Raw genomic sequence first — 18,023 nt, 5'->3', positions numbered from 1 at the left:
AAATATCTTGTTTGATTTGAGGAATGAACTGTTAAGGTGGAAAAATGAATCAGGTTAAAATACTTTAAATCAGTGAGGATGTATAATGTAATTTAACATGTTGATAATGGTTGTAGTGGGCTTGTAATGTAAATGTGTCTGATTAAATGTGACATTAATGGTGACGCTGCATAAACCTGATAAAACAGTTCTATTAGTGGGTCTGTGTGATCAGCATCAGTGGGTTAAGGTGAGGCCTCGACTAGCAGAACGTCATGTTGGTGACAACACATGAGCCAACATCAGACTCCGAGCGCTACGATGCTAAAGATCAGAAGTGTGACATCATCGTTACCTGGCAACAGCAGCCCTCATCTTTATTGGAGGATATTTACACCAGCAACACTGTTTAGTTTGATATGACGGATTAACAACATGCTGTGATATCCAGTTCATCTGTAATAGATACTGGATCTAATCAGTCAGCAGATGTTTGATCAGCTTATTTATAACTATACTAGAAACAAACACAACTGTGTTGGTGATTCATGCAAACTTGCATATCAGCCTTTGAAGGTTTTGTAGTATTGAGAACAAAGAGGTTGTGTTAGGGCTGAAAAGCCCAACTTGTTCTCCTCTGCAGGTCATCAAATGCACCACAGAAGTTTGATGATGGCATGACGTGGGCATAGACCCACCAAAGCAACACTCAGCTCACCTCATTCCAGGCACTTGTCTGCTGGAGACCATGAGCCCTGTTAGTTAGTTAGTCTGAATTTGGACTGTTTCCCTCTGGATGAACCAAGTCTGTCAAATCTATTGATCCAACACAAACTATCAAACACATTGGCTCACAGTCAGATTGGCTTTGTATGGATGGTGTAACAGGGGGCTGGGAAAGGATGCTGAAAGCTGAATATAATACAGAACAATAACAGGACATATAATAATGTAGCAAACATGACCTTCAACAGGCACACTTCTATTATTCATGATCACAAACACAAAGAACTTGTGCAGCCCTGATATCAGCCCTAATATATGAGTGTGTTTGCCCAAAGATTTAAACAGCATCAACATGACAGCTGTAAGAAATCTTCTCTCAGCCTTGTTTGGCAGAAGATCCCTGCAACAAAGATTGTAGCTGAAAGATGACGTGTGTAAAGTTTGCTCTTTGGGAGGGTTGAGGCTGTTTTTAGACCTTTGATAGTTTCCAATCCAGTTCTGAAAGACAGAAATAAAAACAACATCATTAAGATCAGATCATGGAGCTGTTTTCTGCCTTGTTTCTATCTTCACATTACAAGACTTTACTACAATAAAGATGCTAACATGTATCTGTAGCAACAACATCATTGAATCTATAACAACTGGAGCCAAACCAGTGGCTCTGCTGGGATCACTGGTGAGCCAACACTTCCTTGTTGATGCAGATTTCAGGGCTTCCTTTTGCTCCTCCGTTATAACTGTTCTCTCTTCTCAACAAATGATGACACAAAGGAATCAGCAGTGACAAAGATGATGCTGAAGAGAAGCACACATTTCACACATATAACAGACCAGTCCAGTTACACACACCTCTGCTTGACATTAGGCCTCAAACAAAGACACAAAACACTAACTTGACTCTAAATAGAAGAAACGAGCAGCTTTTTCTGTTCTGTGCTTATTTATATTTGACACACATGCTTCTCTTTGTGCAAACACACATTGCACTATAAGGGTAACCTAGCACACAATGATTGGACAGCACAGTGATGATGCTGGGAGATCCTATACGAAGCAACACACAAACACTGAGAACAAAACTTTAAACATTGATTATATTGAGATAAGCAGCCGACCCAGTCTAGATAAAGGCGAGCAGCTGGGACCGCTGCTGCACCAAAAACAGGTTTCAGTGTTTCCATGTGTGTGTGTGATGTCTTTACTTATACTGGTCAATAGACTTTAGTCAACACATCATTGAAAGGTGTTACACATGAAATAAAAACAGTGTTTCATCTTTATTCCTCTGAAGCAGCTGCATTATAACCAATCTGCTCCTTTGTGGCCATTTAAAACAGCCTTAAATAACTGTTGTTATATTTGTTGCAGTTTCTGCTCCTCTTGGACAGACGACTCTTGAAAAGACATTTTTGAATTTCAACTTTTAACTGGATAAATATCGGATATATAAACGTCTGCAACAAACTGATTCCAGCTTCTACCTCATGATAGGAATGTTTTTGTGGCTCAAGATGACCTGATATATTTCATGATGGAGACATTTGACACATGTTTCACATATTATAGACCAACAAGTTATTCATAGCAGTTTAAATACGGGGAGTCACTTTTGGGCCCAGCAGATAAAACAGAGCCAATATTTCCTTCTTTATTTAAGTGACGTGTGTCACAGATGTGACCTAGTAAAGTGTAGCTGAACATTAGTAACGTTATTAACACTCTCAGCTCGTCCTTGTTCCAGACCTGAAGATCCTCTTCTTTCATTCAGCAGCAGCTTCAGGTCTCTGATGGTCCAGGGCTTGTTGTTGGGAAACAGCCCTGCTGGGATGATGGTGTCCTCACAGAAACAGTCAGTGATGCTGTTGATCTCCATCACAGAGCACGTCCCAGTCTGCGGTCTCAGTCCTGCAGGGCCTCGCTGGCTTCCTGACTCCACCCAGTCAACAACAGGAAGTGTTTGAAGTGCAGGAACAAACTGAGGCTGTGGTCAAACAGGAGTTTTTATCTCCTCGCTCTGACTCTCACTGCGGCCCCGCTGCTGTGTCAACATGTGTTTGTGCTAAACAATGATGGAAAGTGTTATAAATGACTTGTTGGCCTCTGATCTGTCACAAACAGCTGAAACGTGTCTCTCATGAGTCACATGAAGGTTTTTGACAGAAAGGACAAAAAGTAGCTGCAGTCAGTTTGTGTCATTTTTATATTTATTCATCTGGGAGAAAAATGTGAGGGACATCAAAATGTGTTTTTCAACAGAGACAAGAACATAACAGAACAGGTAAATGAACATATTTCAAGTAAACAGCTGGACTGATCAGGTCCAAACACACAGTGATAAACTTGTCAAACAGCTGTCATATCTTTATATATTAGCTCTTTATAAATCCTGTTCACTGCAGTCTGTTTACTAATAATGTCAAACTGTTAGAAACACAGAAACATCAGAATCGTCTTTGTTCATATAAACCTGTCTGGGATCCTTTGTTGTTCTTTTGATGCAGAGTTACATTATAAATATAAAGAGTTATTTCAGAGTCTCATCAGTCTTCCTACATGTCTTTATTGAACACATCAGCAGGGCTGAAGCTCTCATGTTAAACACACACTGATCTATGGACACGTTCATGTGTTTCTAACAGAACCAGGCTGTTATCAGCCCTGCACTAACATTATGTCACACACACTGAATGTAACAGTGACAGTTTACATCATCACACAATCAGCTGTGATTGTTTCACTGTCATCAAACTAGTCAACAGGAAGTAGAATCAATAGAAACCAATCATTTACTGACAGCATGTCTGATTGAAATAAGTGCAGATTATGTATGAAGTAGAGATGGCACGATACCACTTTTTTATGTCCGATACCGATACCGATATCATAAATTTGGATATCTGCCGATACCGATATGAATCCGATATAGTGTGTTTTTTAATCAATAAAACGTTTTTTTTAATATCTTGCTGCATTTTGTATAAGTTTATACTCAAGTTTAAATAAATAACAACACTAAAGCTATTCTGTTATACCTGTATGTAAAAAATACAACAAAATATTTCATAGTTCAGCAATACTGATCAATCTAATAAACGTAAACCTGCTCCATCCTCCCTATTCTGGTATTTTAAAGAGTACTTAGCAGAAATATCAAGCAACCTAACTAATAGGGTTGCAAACTCCCAGCAAAAAAAAAAATAGGGAACCACCCCCCACCCTCCAGCTCATGATGCTTAATCGATGTAATCAAATTTAATTTGATGCAGGGGGGAAAATGCACAGAAAGAAATTATTTTTCAAAAATTATTAAATAGATTCAACATCTTTCTTCAACAGAATTGCAGACTGCACAGATGGTATCTTCCCAAAGGAAAAAGTAGTATAGCTTACTAGGGTATATTAGACTTAACAGTTACTATATACAGTAATGGACTTCTATATATTTTACATCAGATTAAAACTTTGGGTGTAAGATTCAGATAATTATTTATTAAAAGCTAGATATTTTAAATGAGAATAAGAAAGAAAAGTATGTCTTTGTGCCCCCTTTTCCCTGTTCATGCCCTATCGGGCCCCTTGGCTACACTTTGCTAGATCCGCCCCTGCACAGTTACCAGCTGTCAGCTGTAGAAAAAGATCCTGGTGTAGAAAGTAATATTAAATAAATTCTAACAACAGCTTATCAAGCTTAATAGTGCTGCTGTTGTTCAGCCGCTGGTTTCCTCTTTCTGGTGAGAAGTGGGCCAAAAACTAAGAAGAGAGACGGACTCGCGACAGAAAAGCCGATCAGCTGATCATTAAGCAGTTTCACGATTGAAGTAGCAGCAGGAGAGAGAGACAGAGAGAGAGAGAGAGAGAGGCAGTCGCTCCATATAACTGTTGTTAAGCTTAAGGTGGGAATGCTTTACAAACATTCAGAGATGAACTTACACACTTGCTTTACTTCTCTCTGGGAAAACTTCCTCGGAGATGAAATGCTGGTTTGCTAGCAAGGCTACAAATACACACAGCCGCTCTATCACGTGATGCACACTGCTGCAACGTGCTACGGTTATGAGCCGAGTTACGCCGTGTAGCAAGTTTTGTGAGGTGCTTTTTTGATATTTAATGGATCGGATTACATTTTTTATTTCTCGCCGATATCCGATCCAGTAATTTGGGTCAGTATCGGACCGATACCGATACGTAATATCGGATCGGTCCATCTCTAGTATGAAGTATAACTGCACACAGTAACTGTATTACAATAAGGACTTAACAGCGCCCTCTGCTGGAGTGTTTTCACACTGAGAGCAGCTTTCCTCTGAATTCAGTGAGGTTATGACTGAAATTATTGGTGTAGTCGGTTTTATAAAGACCAGACCACTAAAAACAAGAGTGTCTCTGCTCTCTGTGAGGAGATGGAGCCGAACATCAAGCTGTGCTGTTTCACAGTGAAGCCAGGCGGCTGTCACCAGGAAAAGTCTTGTCCCGAGTTTTTGAGCTCAGAGAGCAGATAAGATGTTTTTGGAGCAGGAGCACAAGTATGAAGTCACAGAAAAAGTTAGTGATGAGCTTCCTGGCAAAACTGGCCTACCTGAGTAACATATTTGGAAATGAAGTAAATCTACTTTGGTGAGCTTGTGCTCCTTGTGTAGTGTCTTAAATGTTACTTCCTTTGTCTCTTAATCAGTTCAGCTGTGTTCCCGTGTGTCTCCACTTCCCTAATCACCCTTCAGTATACTGGCTGTGTTTTTCTCTGTTCCTCGTCAGAGTATTGGTCCAGCTGTCCTTGTTTCTCAGTGTTTTTTCTTCAGTGTATCGTTCAGTATTTTGTGTATCTAAATAAATCACTCGTTTTCTGTTAAGGTCTTTTCCTGCAACTTGTTAACTTACTGGAGTCTGTCTGTTTGTTGTTGTTGCCATTGTTATTCATCGTCTTCTCTCTGACTATGATGATGGTCCCATTTAGTCAAACATTTCTCTATGAAGAAAAGTTTCAGACGATCTCATTGGAAACATAATCCGTAGTTATCAGTAGTAAAAGTTGTAGTCGTCACTAAAACCCCCAAACCTCAGGGACAGGGTTATCCTCTGAGCAGGGCAGACTCGTCATACTTCACCTCAACCACGTCACTGAGATGCCCCAGCCTGACAAAGCAGCAGAAATGATGAAAGCAGAAACAGCAAACACACCAGATGGTTCAGTTGTGTTTTTCTCTCTTTGTGTACGCTCACTCCCACTTGTGTATGTGAACTTTCCACGTACCTCAGCTTGTTTCTCCAACATGAGCCATTAGGGCTGCAAAAACATCACTAACACATGAATTCTTTCTCTTTTTTTGTTATCATGTGTTTTATGTTTCTTTCATTTACGAGTTCTTGTATAGTTAAGTGTAACTAGACTTCTGTGGGACGTAAATGATTGTTTTGTATACAGATCTGTACAACGGATGTAAACACTTGATTAAAAAGGAGATCTCAGCTGTGTTGTTATAGATGGACTTCAACGTATTTGTTAAAAAAGAGAATAAAGCAAAGTGTTTGTTTGATTCAATTCAGTTTTATTTCTATGGAGTCAAATAATAACAAAGGCCCTAGAATAGCCCTGAGTTTGTCCAGGTGACACTCCTCTGAAGAACAAATAAAAAGAGGAATAAGGGGATTAGTTTTCAAGTTTGGTTTCTTTCAAAATAAAAGCTGAAAGTACCATGTTTTGGAAGCATGATAATATTTTCAGCCAGGATGCCGGTCTCCAAGGAGAACTGCACCTCAGCGCTGAGCTCCACATCACGCCCTGTGAAACCACAGATATAAATCTGCTGCAGTGAGAATAACTTTACCCAACACAAGTGTAGAATTAGACATTTGACTTTACCATCCAACCTGTTAACAACAAAGCTTTCATTGCCTCTGTTGTTGATGGTGTAAGTCATGTAGGACTAATCATACTTCACATCAGCCATGCACAAGTCAGAGTATCTCCAGGCTTTCAATAATAAAGCCAAGGAGATGATGTGAACATAGCAATAGTAAAATATGCATCATAATCAGTTGTACAGAAACTGGAATGTGACTCTACTTGTGTGGACAAAATGAGCGTCCCCAAGAGTTTGAAGGCGTTTTTGAGACTAAACATGGTGTTTTAGTGTCAGGGGTACAATTAGGTTATGGTTCGGTTTAGGGCTGAGGGTTAGGGTTAGGCATTCAGTTTTTAGGGTTAGGGTTAAGTGTTAGGTAAAGCATTACATCAATGTCCCCACGGAGATATGAAAACATGACTGTGTGTGTGTGTGTAACCCTATCCCAACTGTTATTAGGCAAGAAGCAGTTAAACTGTGGGAGGATGTCAGGGTACCAGGAGAGAATCAGACATGGATTCAAACCCAGGACCTTCTTGCTGAGAGAAGACAGGTTTATCCCACCCACAAAGATCATCTGTTTAAACGTGCGCTGTAACTGAGTATTTTTTAAATACAAGAAACCGGATATAAGGGTTGCTCTGCCACTCCTGCCTTGACCGGTTACTTAATTTTATTCTTGGAACATGTTCGCAGCATCAAAGCTGAGTAAGGCCACGCCCACACGTACACCGGGATTTTTGAAAACGCAGATTTTTCTGAGCGTTTGCGCCTTTCGTCCACACGTAAACGGCGTTTTAACTGAAAACTGAGATTTTTGAAAACTTATTTTTTGCGTTTACGTGTGTACGAGGAAAAAGCAGATTTAGTCACGCCACATCAAAGGTGTACGCCTTTTTTGATGTCACGTTTTGCGCCACGTTATTGGTTACATGAGATGAATTTCTACAAAATACTGCTGCTGTTAATCTATCTGCCAACGTCGTCGTCGGTTTTGAATAAATAAAATTTAAAAACATTACATTTATGCCTGCTATATGTGTTTTATTGATTCATAAGTTGTGAGTCTACACCAGCCAAAATACTGTTTTTAGTTATTAACATTTGAAATGATGAAAGCATCAGAAAAGCAACACAAAATTAGCTGCCATCCCAGAAAAACACAACAACAAGTATTTAACCTTTTCAGTGGCACAAAACCCTGTTTAGTCTTTCCCTCCCAGGATTCTAGACTTCTGATTGGCCATCGTTTCTACACAGATAGGATTTGGCATGTTCTCGACAGTGTTTGACTTTGTTTTTTGGCGTTAACATGTGGATGGAGATATTTTTCAAAACTGCACGTGTGGACGGGATTTTTTTAAAAAAACAAAAAAACAGAAACTCTGTGTTTTCAAAAACACTCGTGTACGTGTGGATGTAGCCAAAGAGGCAGAGCTCCTCTCCTCCATTAGGCTCCTCCAGACTCCGTCCTGCCAATGTCTGATGGCATTTAAAGAGCGTAACATTAGGACTGTCTGGGGAAGGTGAGGGAGTGAAAATATTCTAAATCTGTAGTCCATGTCAGTGCTGACCACATGCACAGCAGCACTTTGGTTGGCTTCTGTGCCGTCGTCTTATTCTACGAGTATCCAGGAGACTTCCAGAGTCTCAGAGTTTGAAAGAGAATTTGATGTTTGCTCTGAGGACAAGTTTGAAGTGCAGCAATGGAGCAACGTAAAAGTCCTTCAAACAGCCCTGCAGAGTTATTGTAGAGATGTTTTCATTTGATTTGATGGTACTTCAGTGGTGACCTGTCCTGGGTGTACCCCGCCTCTCGCCCTGTGGTAGGTGGGGTAGACTCCTCTCTGACTCTGGTTGGATGATAAAGGGATAGTAAAAGAAATTAAAAATGCGCACTAAGAGTAACGTATAGTTGCTCTGACTTTATATCTCCATGGAGCGTGAGGCTGCAGCACATGAAAAATGAACTCTGCATGTGTTTTTGTATTTAAGTACCCGTCAGATTTAATTAGTCGTTGACTCTGTTCTGGATCATTCTGGTCCTCGTTAAACCCAGGGTCAGTGTTTTCATTGTGCTGCACTTGGTTGTGTTGTGTTGAGCTACAGTTGAGATTTTTATGCAGGCACTGACAGAGATCATCATAATCCAAAACTTAACAGGTTATTATCTCCACTTATTGACTCCAACTAAATAACAAAATAAACAAATAAAATAAAATAACACAAAACTATTATCGACTTCATATTTCGGTGGCAGAAACAGACTTCCACAGTCAGGTCGTGCAGTCTGCAGAAAACTGGAAGAACTCATCTTTGGCAAATCATTTTCCAAACTATAAAACAATAGAGACATGAAACTGTGGGCTCATGTTGCTGTCCACGCATTTTATTACAATAAATCTGGCTGGGCCATCTCTCCTTTCAAGTACAGCAATGACTGATAACTCCATTAACTTTTCCTTTATTATAACAGCCAGATCTCACAGCGATACCACTGTAATCTCATTAAATACACAATAAAAAGTATTATTTGGGTTATATTGCAGCAATAGTTCTGAATTTGACACATAATCAGTAGTTTCAAAGAAAATGTAACCTGCGTGACCTCAAATGAAACTTCACGAGCTTTCGTGTTGATCACTTTGAGAGACGGGGCTGGTCTGGGATCCTTTCGTGTGCTTTCAGCTCGTTTGCACAGACACATTTGATTGTTTGATCCTGTTTCCACTCTCAGATGCGTAAATCTCCGATGACAGGAAACACTTGTCGTCTTCGTGTTCTCGCTTGTTTAGAACCTGTGAACTGTGATCAGCGTGCAGCCCGAGGCACCCGAATGTTTTCATGTCGCACAAACCAAAATAGACTCAGAGTTTCATTAGAGCTCAGCTGCAAAACAACCTGACTGGAATCAACGGGGGTCACTGGGAGGGGGCTCGGTCCCCATGTAAATGCTTTGTGTTTTTCTGAAAGGACACTTTTCTTTGTTGAAATTGCATCCCCGGCAGAGTCATTATAGGAAGTTTAATTTTTCTTTCAGGGTTCAAACAGAAAACCACAAACACGTTTAGACTGAGCTCAAACGAACAGAGGGCTTTGGTGAAAAGGAAAAGATTTTCAAGCACCCGAGCACACCGTGTGACTCTTTACAAAAATAAAAAGCAACCCTCTTGACCCTGGAGGTCCCTCAGTCCTCTAAAACAAAACCGCGTTAATCACATTGTATTTCATGACAAGCTGTCAGAGGCATTAAAACCATGATATATCCACAGACTGCATATGAAAGATGGACACGATCACTGTGACATCACTCGCTGGTTTCGGTTTGTTCTTAGAGCACAAAATATGTGAGCCGCTGCTGGTCTGCACTGTATGAATGTGCACTATTTACTAGAGATGGACCGATCCGATATTACGTATCGGTATCGGTCCGATACTGACCTAAATTACTGGATCGGATATCGGAGAGAAATAAAAAATGTAATCGATCCATTAAATATCACGAAAGCACCTCACAAAACTTGCGACACATAACTCGCCTCATAACCGTAGCACGTCGGAGCAGTGTGCATCACGTGATAGAGCGGCTGTGGCGTGTAAGACCTGTCAGCGGTCTGGTTGAGCATTTTGACCTCGCTAACAACCCGGCATTTCATCTCCGACAAAGTTATCCCAGAGAGAAGTAAAGCAAGTGTGTAAGTTCATCTCTGAATGTTTGTAAAGCATTCCAGTGTTAAGCTTAACAACCGATATATGGAGCGACTGCCTCTCGCTCTCTCTCTCTCCTGCTGCTACTTCAATCATGAAACTGATCAATGATCAGCTGATCATCTCTCTTGTTTGTTTTTGTCTCACTTTGCACCAGAAAGAGGAAACCAGCAGCTGAACAACAGCAGCACGTTTAAGCTTGATCAGCTGTTGTTAGAATTTATTTAATATTATTTCTACACCAGGATCTTTTTCTACAGCTGACGTAACTGTGCAGGGGCGGATCTAGCAAAGTGTAGCCAGGGGGGCCGATAGGGCATGAACAGGGAAAAGGGGGCACAAAGACATACTTTTCTTTCTTATTCTCATTTAAAATGTCGAGCTTTTAATAAATAATTATCTGAATCTTACACCCAAAGTTTTAATCTGATGTAAAATACATAGAAGTCCATTACTGTATATAGTAACTGTTAAGTCTAATATACCCTAGTAAGCTATAGTACTTTTTCCTTTGGGAACCATCTGTGCAGTCTGCAGTTCTGTTGAAGAAAGATGTTGAATCTATTTAATTATTCTTGAAAAATAATTTATTTCTGTGCATTTTTTTCCCCACACAGCATCAAATTAAAGTTGATTATGTCGATTAAGCATCATGAGGTGGAGCATGAGGGGTGGTTCCCTATTTTTTTATTTGTTGTTGCTGGGAGTTGGAACCATATTAGTTAGGTTGCTTAATATTTCTGCTAAGTACTCTTTAAAACACCAGAATAGGGAGGATGGTGCAGGTTTAAGTTTATTAGATTGATCAGTGTTGCTGAACTATGAAATATTTTTTTGCATACAGGTATAACAGAATAGCTTTAGTGTTGTTATTTTTTTTAAACTTGAGTATGAACTTAGGCAAAAAGCAGCAAGATATTAAAAACAGTTTTATTGATTAAAAAACACTATATCGGATTCATATCGGTATCGGCAGATATCCAAATTTCATGATATCGGTATCAGACATAAAAAAGTGGTATCGTGCCATCTCTAGTCACTATTGGCGACTCCAGTAGGGTTACCTGTCAACTGTGGTGTATGTATGTATGTATGGTGAAAGTCCCTCTTTCTGATCCTCCCCTCACCTGTGGATGGACGGTGCTGTTACCGTGGTGACAGCTTGGATGTGTTTCAGTCCTGCCTGGTTATCACTGCAGGAATCTTTACTTTCACATTTATTACAGGTAATAACTCTGATTTTTCTGTGTATTATGAACTAAATGTATCCTGATACACACAGAGATGGATGAGCAGAGGTCACATAATGAAAGAAAAAACATGGAGTCTTTGATTTATTTAGATATTTATTGATGAATGCAAACAAACCCTGACACTGAACCATCGTCGAGCTTTCACAGAACAAACCTGATCACATGACCTGCTGACCCAAACAGTGAAAAGCTCCATGGCAACAACAACAAACAGCCTCACATATGTTAACAGAGGCTGTTAGAAGCACAGAGTCTTTACAGTCTTTCTCCTGTTTGTACACAGATCTCTGCACATCTTCATCACAGTTACTCACAGACGTGCAGAGTGTGTGGATATCAAAGCTAAGTTTCCACCATGTTTGTAGTCTGTACTGGGACTCATGGAGCATCTCTCTATGAGCACTCAGTGCTTTAAACAGTGAGTCCCAGTTTAACCAGCAGCCTTCACATCACACAGACATGGAAACTTCAAACCCTCAGACTGAAGTCACTGACAGTCTCTGGCACCAGCGACTGCGCTAACAAACACAGCAAACAGTGAAGGTTTGGTAGACAAAGCTGGTTGAGTAATACCAAGTATGTGGAGAAGGAGGCGGGGTTACATTTATAGAAGATTAAACATGGAACTATTTTGCTGATAATAATTGAAACGATTAAAGAAAATCAACAAGCTATTTATGCAAGATAATTCACAATTTTATAAACTGAAATGATGAAATTATATTGGCTGGATCTGATTATTGGGGGGTCACGACCCCCGTAACCCCCCTAGAAATTATGCACCTGGTCCTGAGGTCAAATCCACCATCTTTGTTTCAGTGCTGAGCTTCATGCTCTCCCGTGTTTGTGTGCGTCCTCTCCGGTACTCCGGCTTCCTCCCACAGTCCAAACACATGCAGTTAGTGGGGTCAGGTTAACTGTGAGTGGTTGTGTCTCTGTGTTATTCCACCTTAATAAATGACTTCCTGTTAGCATTAAGTGCTTCTGTAGGACTGATGTCATTTCCATGGGTTGGATCATTTAAATGAAGCTGGACTCAGATGCAGTAAATAAGTTGATTGATCATTAATGAATAAAGCTGGTCAAACACATCACGTGGACACATGTGATTGTGTATTGTAGTATTGATCCCAATGCTGGTATTAGTCCTGGATCAATAACACTGGATGGATGCGTTCAGCATGGAGCCCCTGAGCTGTGTTACAGACAAACATGAAAACTGACAGGTCTGTGTCATTCACAGTCTGTAACACTTCTAAACAACAGAGGCTGACCCAAGTGCCTCAGAGCCAGGCACGCTCACATCACAGCTCTCTAAATAAGCCAGTTTCAAAATAAGAGCTGAAAGCTGTGTTTGCTTGTGTTAGCTTATTATTGTGGAGACTAACATTCAGTGATCATGTGTTCAGACTCATAATGATTACTCTCAGAAATCCTGATCTTTGTATTTACTGTGTGTTGGATCAATAACTGAGATTCATCGTATCACACAGCTGTGCTGCTGCTGCTGGTGATGTCAGCACATCTGGAACAATACGAGGTATCTGCTACCAGACTGAGCAGGACGTGAGACCTGTGGACTGTTTAAAGCTGTCCCTCCACAGGTCACTCAGACCTGATCCACACCTCAGTGATATTCTCTGACTTCCTCAGTAGAGACAGAAACCATTCAGATCTGGGACAATCAGCTGACTGATGATGTCACACAGACTGTGTTTTTCAGGAACAGTGATTCTGATGTGAGCCTGCTGGCTGACAGCAGACCTGATGAAACCACATGTTCACATCTGTGAGGACAGACTGGACTCTTTGACTGCACCTTGGTTCTCCTCAGAGGTCTGTACAGGAGCATGTCCACCCCCACTGAAGATCTCAGTCACTGTGAAACATAGAAAGCTGCTTGTGTAGCCTCTGCCTCACATGTAGATACAGCTACAGGTTTCTCTGTCAGTCAGACTGAAACAGTGTCCTGATGCTGCATCATTCAGCTCTGTGCCCCAGTCAGCATCACTGTGAGCTACCAGTGTCAGTGTTTCTGCCCTTTTCCTGTAACACTACACTCAGCACAGGCTCAGCTGCTATCCAGTGTTGGACTTTGGCTTCAGCTGCTGTGATAGATCCTCTAACATAGATCAGCTCTGCTACATGTTGTTAGATAAGTGCAGCTGCCTGTCATGTCCTGATGTTTCTCTGGCTCAGCAGCTTCTCCATCAGAGGTTCACATGGAGCTGATCCAGTATCTCCAGTAACTGTGTTCTGTGCCTCACTGGTTCATCCTTCTGTCTGTGTGACGTCAGTCAGATGTTGAAGTTAAACTCTGTAATCTTCACTGTGTCACAGAGTTCAGTGAGTCCCGTTATTCACAGTATCAATCAGATCATCAGAGAACAGCTGATCAGCAATCAGTGGTGCCAACAGCACCTCCTGTGGTGAGAGGATGCAATAATGCAATGTAGCATTTTTACACTCAACATTTCCAGTCATGGAAACTGTCTGTTGGATCTGTTTGACGTTGCTTTCTTGTGTTGCTTTCTTGGTTAGAGTTCCTCACAAATGTCCAGATTATTCTTCTAATGAGGCGTCGACCATGTTTTCAGTTCTTTGGAAGAAAACATCGCCCTTTGCCATCCTTACTTTTCTTTGACTTCTTCAAATGCAGCTGAACTCCAGCTGGTATTTTATTGGACTTTGCAGCTGTTTCTGGTCATCAGTTCATTCCTGCAAACCTCTGAACCTGAACAACAATGATGCTGCATTGCTGGCTGATCCCAAAAGGTTGATTCTGTTCATCTGGACGTTTTCAGAAACGTTTGCTCACTGATCAGGTGACTTCTTCAGTCTCAGCTGACTGCAGCTTTACAACCTTACAAACAGCACATTTGCACAATGACTGAAACCAGCAGCTGCAGCACCTGATATATATGATACTAATATAATACATATACATATATAATCCATACTAATGATGAAGGAACTGAGCTCACAGTCCATTGTTCATTCAGTGAACTACTCAGTTTATTTTGGACCTCAGAAATGCTCACTCTGTTTGTACATCACTGTCAGCAATAGACTCATTCTGCTGTGTGGACAGGAACACATGTGACATCACTTCCTGTTTGTTTGTGACTGAAGAGGAAGAAGTTTACAAGGAATCATTTAGAAGAGTTTCAAACATCAACTGATTGAATCCATGAATCTGAAAACGTGTTTGTGAGTGAAAGAGACAGACATGTACAGACTGAACTATCTGTTCAACAGTCAGAGTGCTTCTCTAACAGGAGACACTCTTTACACCCCACTCAGCACAGGGACACTGAGGAACCAGGAGACAAGAACCCAAACCCAGGATAAAGAGTTTGAGTGAATGTGGTGTTGAAGGTGTGGAGGTGGATCAGAGTGTCAGAGGAGACTCTGTAGAAGGACAGAGTGCCAGCAGGACAGTCCACATACACTGCTGCTCTCTTAGAGACAGAGGAGGAGGAGGAGGAGGGGGAGATGGATGTTTGTCTGTTATTGTGCCAAACAGAATGAGGACCATCATCAGAGCAGATCAGACTCCAGGACTGATCATTCCATCCAAACAAACAGTCCTTACTGCCTCCTTTCCTTCTGATTTTTCTGTAACTCCCTGATATATAAACGCCTCCTCTCCACTCAACCTCCCAGTAACAGCGACCAGTCACACCATTTCTACACAGCAGCTGAGCCCAATCATCAAATCTGTCTGGATGATCAGGATATGACTGAAGCTTCCTCACACGTGTCACCTTCCTCTTGTTGTCAGACAGTTGGAGGTTTGTGTTCACTGTGTTTGTGTCGATTGTGAGTTGACAGGAATCTGATGGAGAGAACAAACACAAAGCAGGCCTGACATGATGAAGATGGTTGAATGTGTGCTGCTTTGTTTTCATGAATCCCATTAAAAACACACTTACACTTCCTCAGACCTGGTCTCAACCATCGGACTCCAGCAGGCTCCACCCTGAAAGGAGGAGGGGGGTCAGAGCAGCACAGTCAGCATGCACACATGGACATTACATGGCTCTCATACACACACTGTTACACACTGAGCTCAAAGCTCGGCTCCACTGTTTTATTCAAAGAAATCTACATTTATTTATCAGCACATTTAAAAACAGGTTGAGCCAAAGTGCTGCACAGAGTAGAGATAAAATAGGAAACATACACAGTACTTACTATAAAAACTCGTCAGAATTGAAAGCTACAGAGTACAAATGTGTTTCCAACCGGGTTTTAAAAATGTCGAGTGTTGGTGACGACCTGATGTGAAGGGCGACTGTTCCAGAGTTTGGCTGCAGCGATCGATAAAGCTCACCTCTGTTTTTACGTCTAGTTCTGGTGCTAAGAGTCCAGTGGTCCCCCTAACAAAGGGCTCTTATACTTAACCAGACACAGAGTAGGTGTCCTCCTACACCAGGGGTCTCAAACTCGCGGCCCACGGGCCAATTCCGACCCGCAGGACGATAGTTTTTGGCCCCCACCTTAATATGAAAATTTAATGTTAGTTTGATAATGTATGACACTTTACAGTGTTGTGTGCGGAGCTGAATTAACCCACCAATCAGGGTGAGATATGGATCTCAGGGGACACCAGCCGGGCTTGATGCAAGCAGGGAAACATTTCTCAATGAGTAAAAGTTACAGCAGCGTTGCCCTGGAGTGTTTCTTTCCTTTCTGTGCCTTGCTGGCTTCCTCCTTTCTATTGGGAAAACGCGGACATTCGCCCCAGCGCGCTGCGTTCACAACACTTCAAAAAAAGTTTTTTTTTTAAGTTGCTGCCCAGCGGGACATTATACGTATATAGATTTATACACACGTCAGTGGGATTTTTAGTTATTTTTTCACAGAGAGAGATCTCATATTAACTCTCAAAGTGATGCGTAGGCGGCGGGATAAAAGAAAAGTAATGAACTCAATGCAGCCCAATTTAGGCTGCAGTCACATAGCGACACCTGTTCATCGGCAATAACAGTCCCCGGTAACCCGGACTAATTATAGGGTCGCACCGTAATTTGTGGGTCGATGTTTTTTATTTGCATCACTCCGTTTGCATTGCAGCATACATGAACATTACATATATTTCAATATAATGTAAAAGCAGTCAAAACAACTAACATCAGAAACAGGTGATGTTATTTTGTTATATGTCACGGTGTCATTTCCGCTTCTTTCTCCTGTAACAACAGCCCGGCGCCGTGAGCAGTCGCCTTTTTTGCGCTCGCTATCCCTGTACTTTGTACCATCTGCAAACGCCACGGTGTTCGTGTCATCATGAAAGACATGAACTGTGATGGCATCAGCCACACAGGGGTAAATTAGTCAATTTTTCACTTTATTAGTTTGCTTTGCAGTTTTCTTCATTAATATAATTCATTAATCATTTGGTTAAACCTAGCACTGATATTGTGAGGCGCGCACATAATAACATTGTGTGGTTTTTCTAAAATGTTTTGTTATATTAATTATGTTTCTCTTTCTTTGAGTTACCTGGGTTTGGGCGGTGGCTGTTTCCTGTCTGGGCAAAAGGCGTGGCTGAGGACTCTGTGAACAAAATGCCTGCTCAGCAGGACCAACCATGGGCTTACCAGGAGCAGGGGTGTTTTAGGTTTAGTTAGGCTATTCTGTGCTTAGTTAATATTAGTGTGTTTTTGTTTCCCCCCCTATTGTGTTCAAATGGTTTGGCCAAATCATTATAAAAGCTACCCTCATGTGTCTTTGTAATTAGGTCAGTTTGTGAGTTAAGTTGTGTCTCACTTTGTTTTGTTTAAGTTTCTGGAAATTACTTTTCGTAGAGTTATATTTAGTTGACCTCTTTTATGTAGTGATGGGCAGATGAAGCTTCATGAAGCACTGAAGCTTTTCATCCAATTGGTTCACCCGAGCGCAAAGCTTCTTGAAGCTTCATTTGCTCTAGTAGGACACCTACTGGACGTAAAAATATTAGTTGGCATGAATTTGAAGAGTGTGGCCTTTTGCACACAGCCTGTAAATGTCAACAACAAAAGGAGTGTGTAAAACATGTATATTGTAGTGATGGCAGCATACTGTGTATATTTATACTGGCAGTATGGAAAATGATTATTTGGAAATGCTTAAAATGGAAATGATCATTTACTGTGAGGTGAGGTGTGGTTGGGGTGTGGACAGTGGTTGTGCTTTTGTAACGTTAAGGTATGGACAGCTACAGACTGAGCCCTCAGTCCTGCTTGTTCACATTTTATTCTGTAAAAACTACATTTTCACTGCTTTTATGACCTTTTTAATGGGGAGAACATAGCTAGGATTTAACGATTTAACAAATCTTTTAAATCCTTTGTCCTCCACAATGCTAAATGGCTGGGAGTCCTCGATCACCATGCTAACCAGGTCTTCATCTATTTGAGATTGTTCTCCTGAGGAAAGACAACAAAAACAAAGCACAAATATAAATATCACACACGTCACTTATTGCATTGTATAATATTGTTATATCATTTAGTAACATTACTGCATG

General features: G+C 41.1%; 2 protein-coding genes and 1 long non-coding RNA gene across 4 annotated transcripts in view; 1 reads left to right on the top strand and 2 right to left on the bottom strand.

The window, feature by feature from the left end:
• LOC146498588 (uncharacterized) overlaps positions 1-18,023 on the top strand; it is a 133,534-nt gene that overhangs the window by 25,452 nt on the left and 90,059 nt on the right. The gene's annotated exons all lie outside the window — the stretch shown is intronic.
• Positions 1-18,023, bottom strand: part of LOC146498589 (NACHT, LRR and PYD domains-containing protein 12-like) — an 88,541-nt gene that overhangs the window by 43,762 nt on the left and 26,756 nt on the right. The window lies entirely within an intron of this gene.
• The window catches only part of LOC146498584 (protein NLRC3-like), a 350,052-nt gene continuing 343,419 nt past the window's right edge, over positions 11,391-18,023 (bottom strand). Inside the window, exons 10-11 of one of the 2 annotated variants that reach the window (XM_085139931.1) lie at positions 15,445-15,491; positions 11,391-15,347 (exon numbers count right to left, since the gene is read on the bottom strand). In XM_085139931.1, the coding sequence (XP_084996057.1) occupies positions 14,809-15,347; positions 15,445-15,491 (586 nt within the window). In that variant the 3' untranslated portion in view covers positions 11,391-14,808. Of the gene's footprint in view, positions 15,348-15,444; positions 15,492-16,814; positions 17,923-18,023 lie in introns of those variants that run through there. The other variant, XM_085139928.1, reaches the window with a different exon arrangement.

Source organism: Neolamprologus multifasciatus, chromosome 18, assembly GCF_963576455.1.
Source record: "Neolamprologus multifasciatus chromosome 18, fNeoMul1.2, whole genome shotgun sequence".
Classification (NCBI taxonomy): domain Eukaryota; kingdom Metazoa; phylum Chordata; class Actinopteri; order Cichliformes; family Cichlidae; genus Neolamprologus; species Neolamprologus multifasciatus.
The sequence above is the reverse complement of the archived record's forward strand: the minus strand, read 5'-3'. Positions and strand labels throughout refer to the sequence as shown.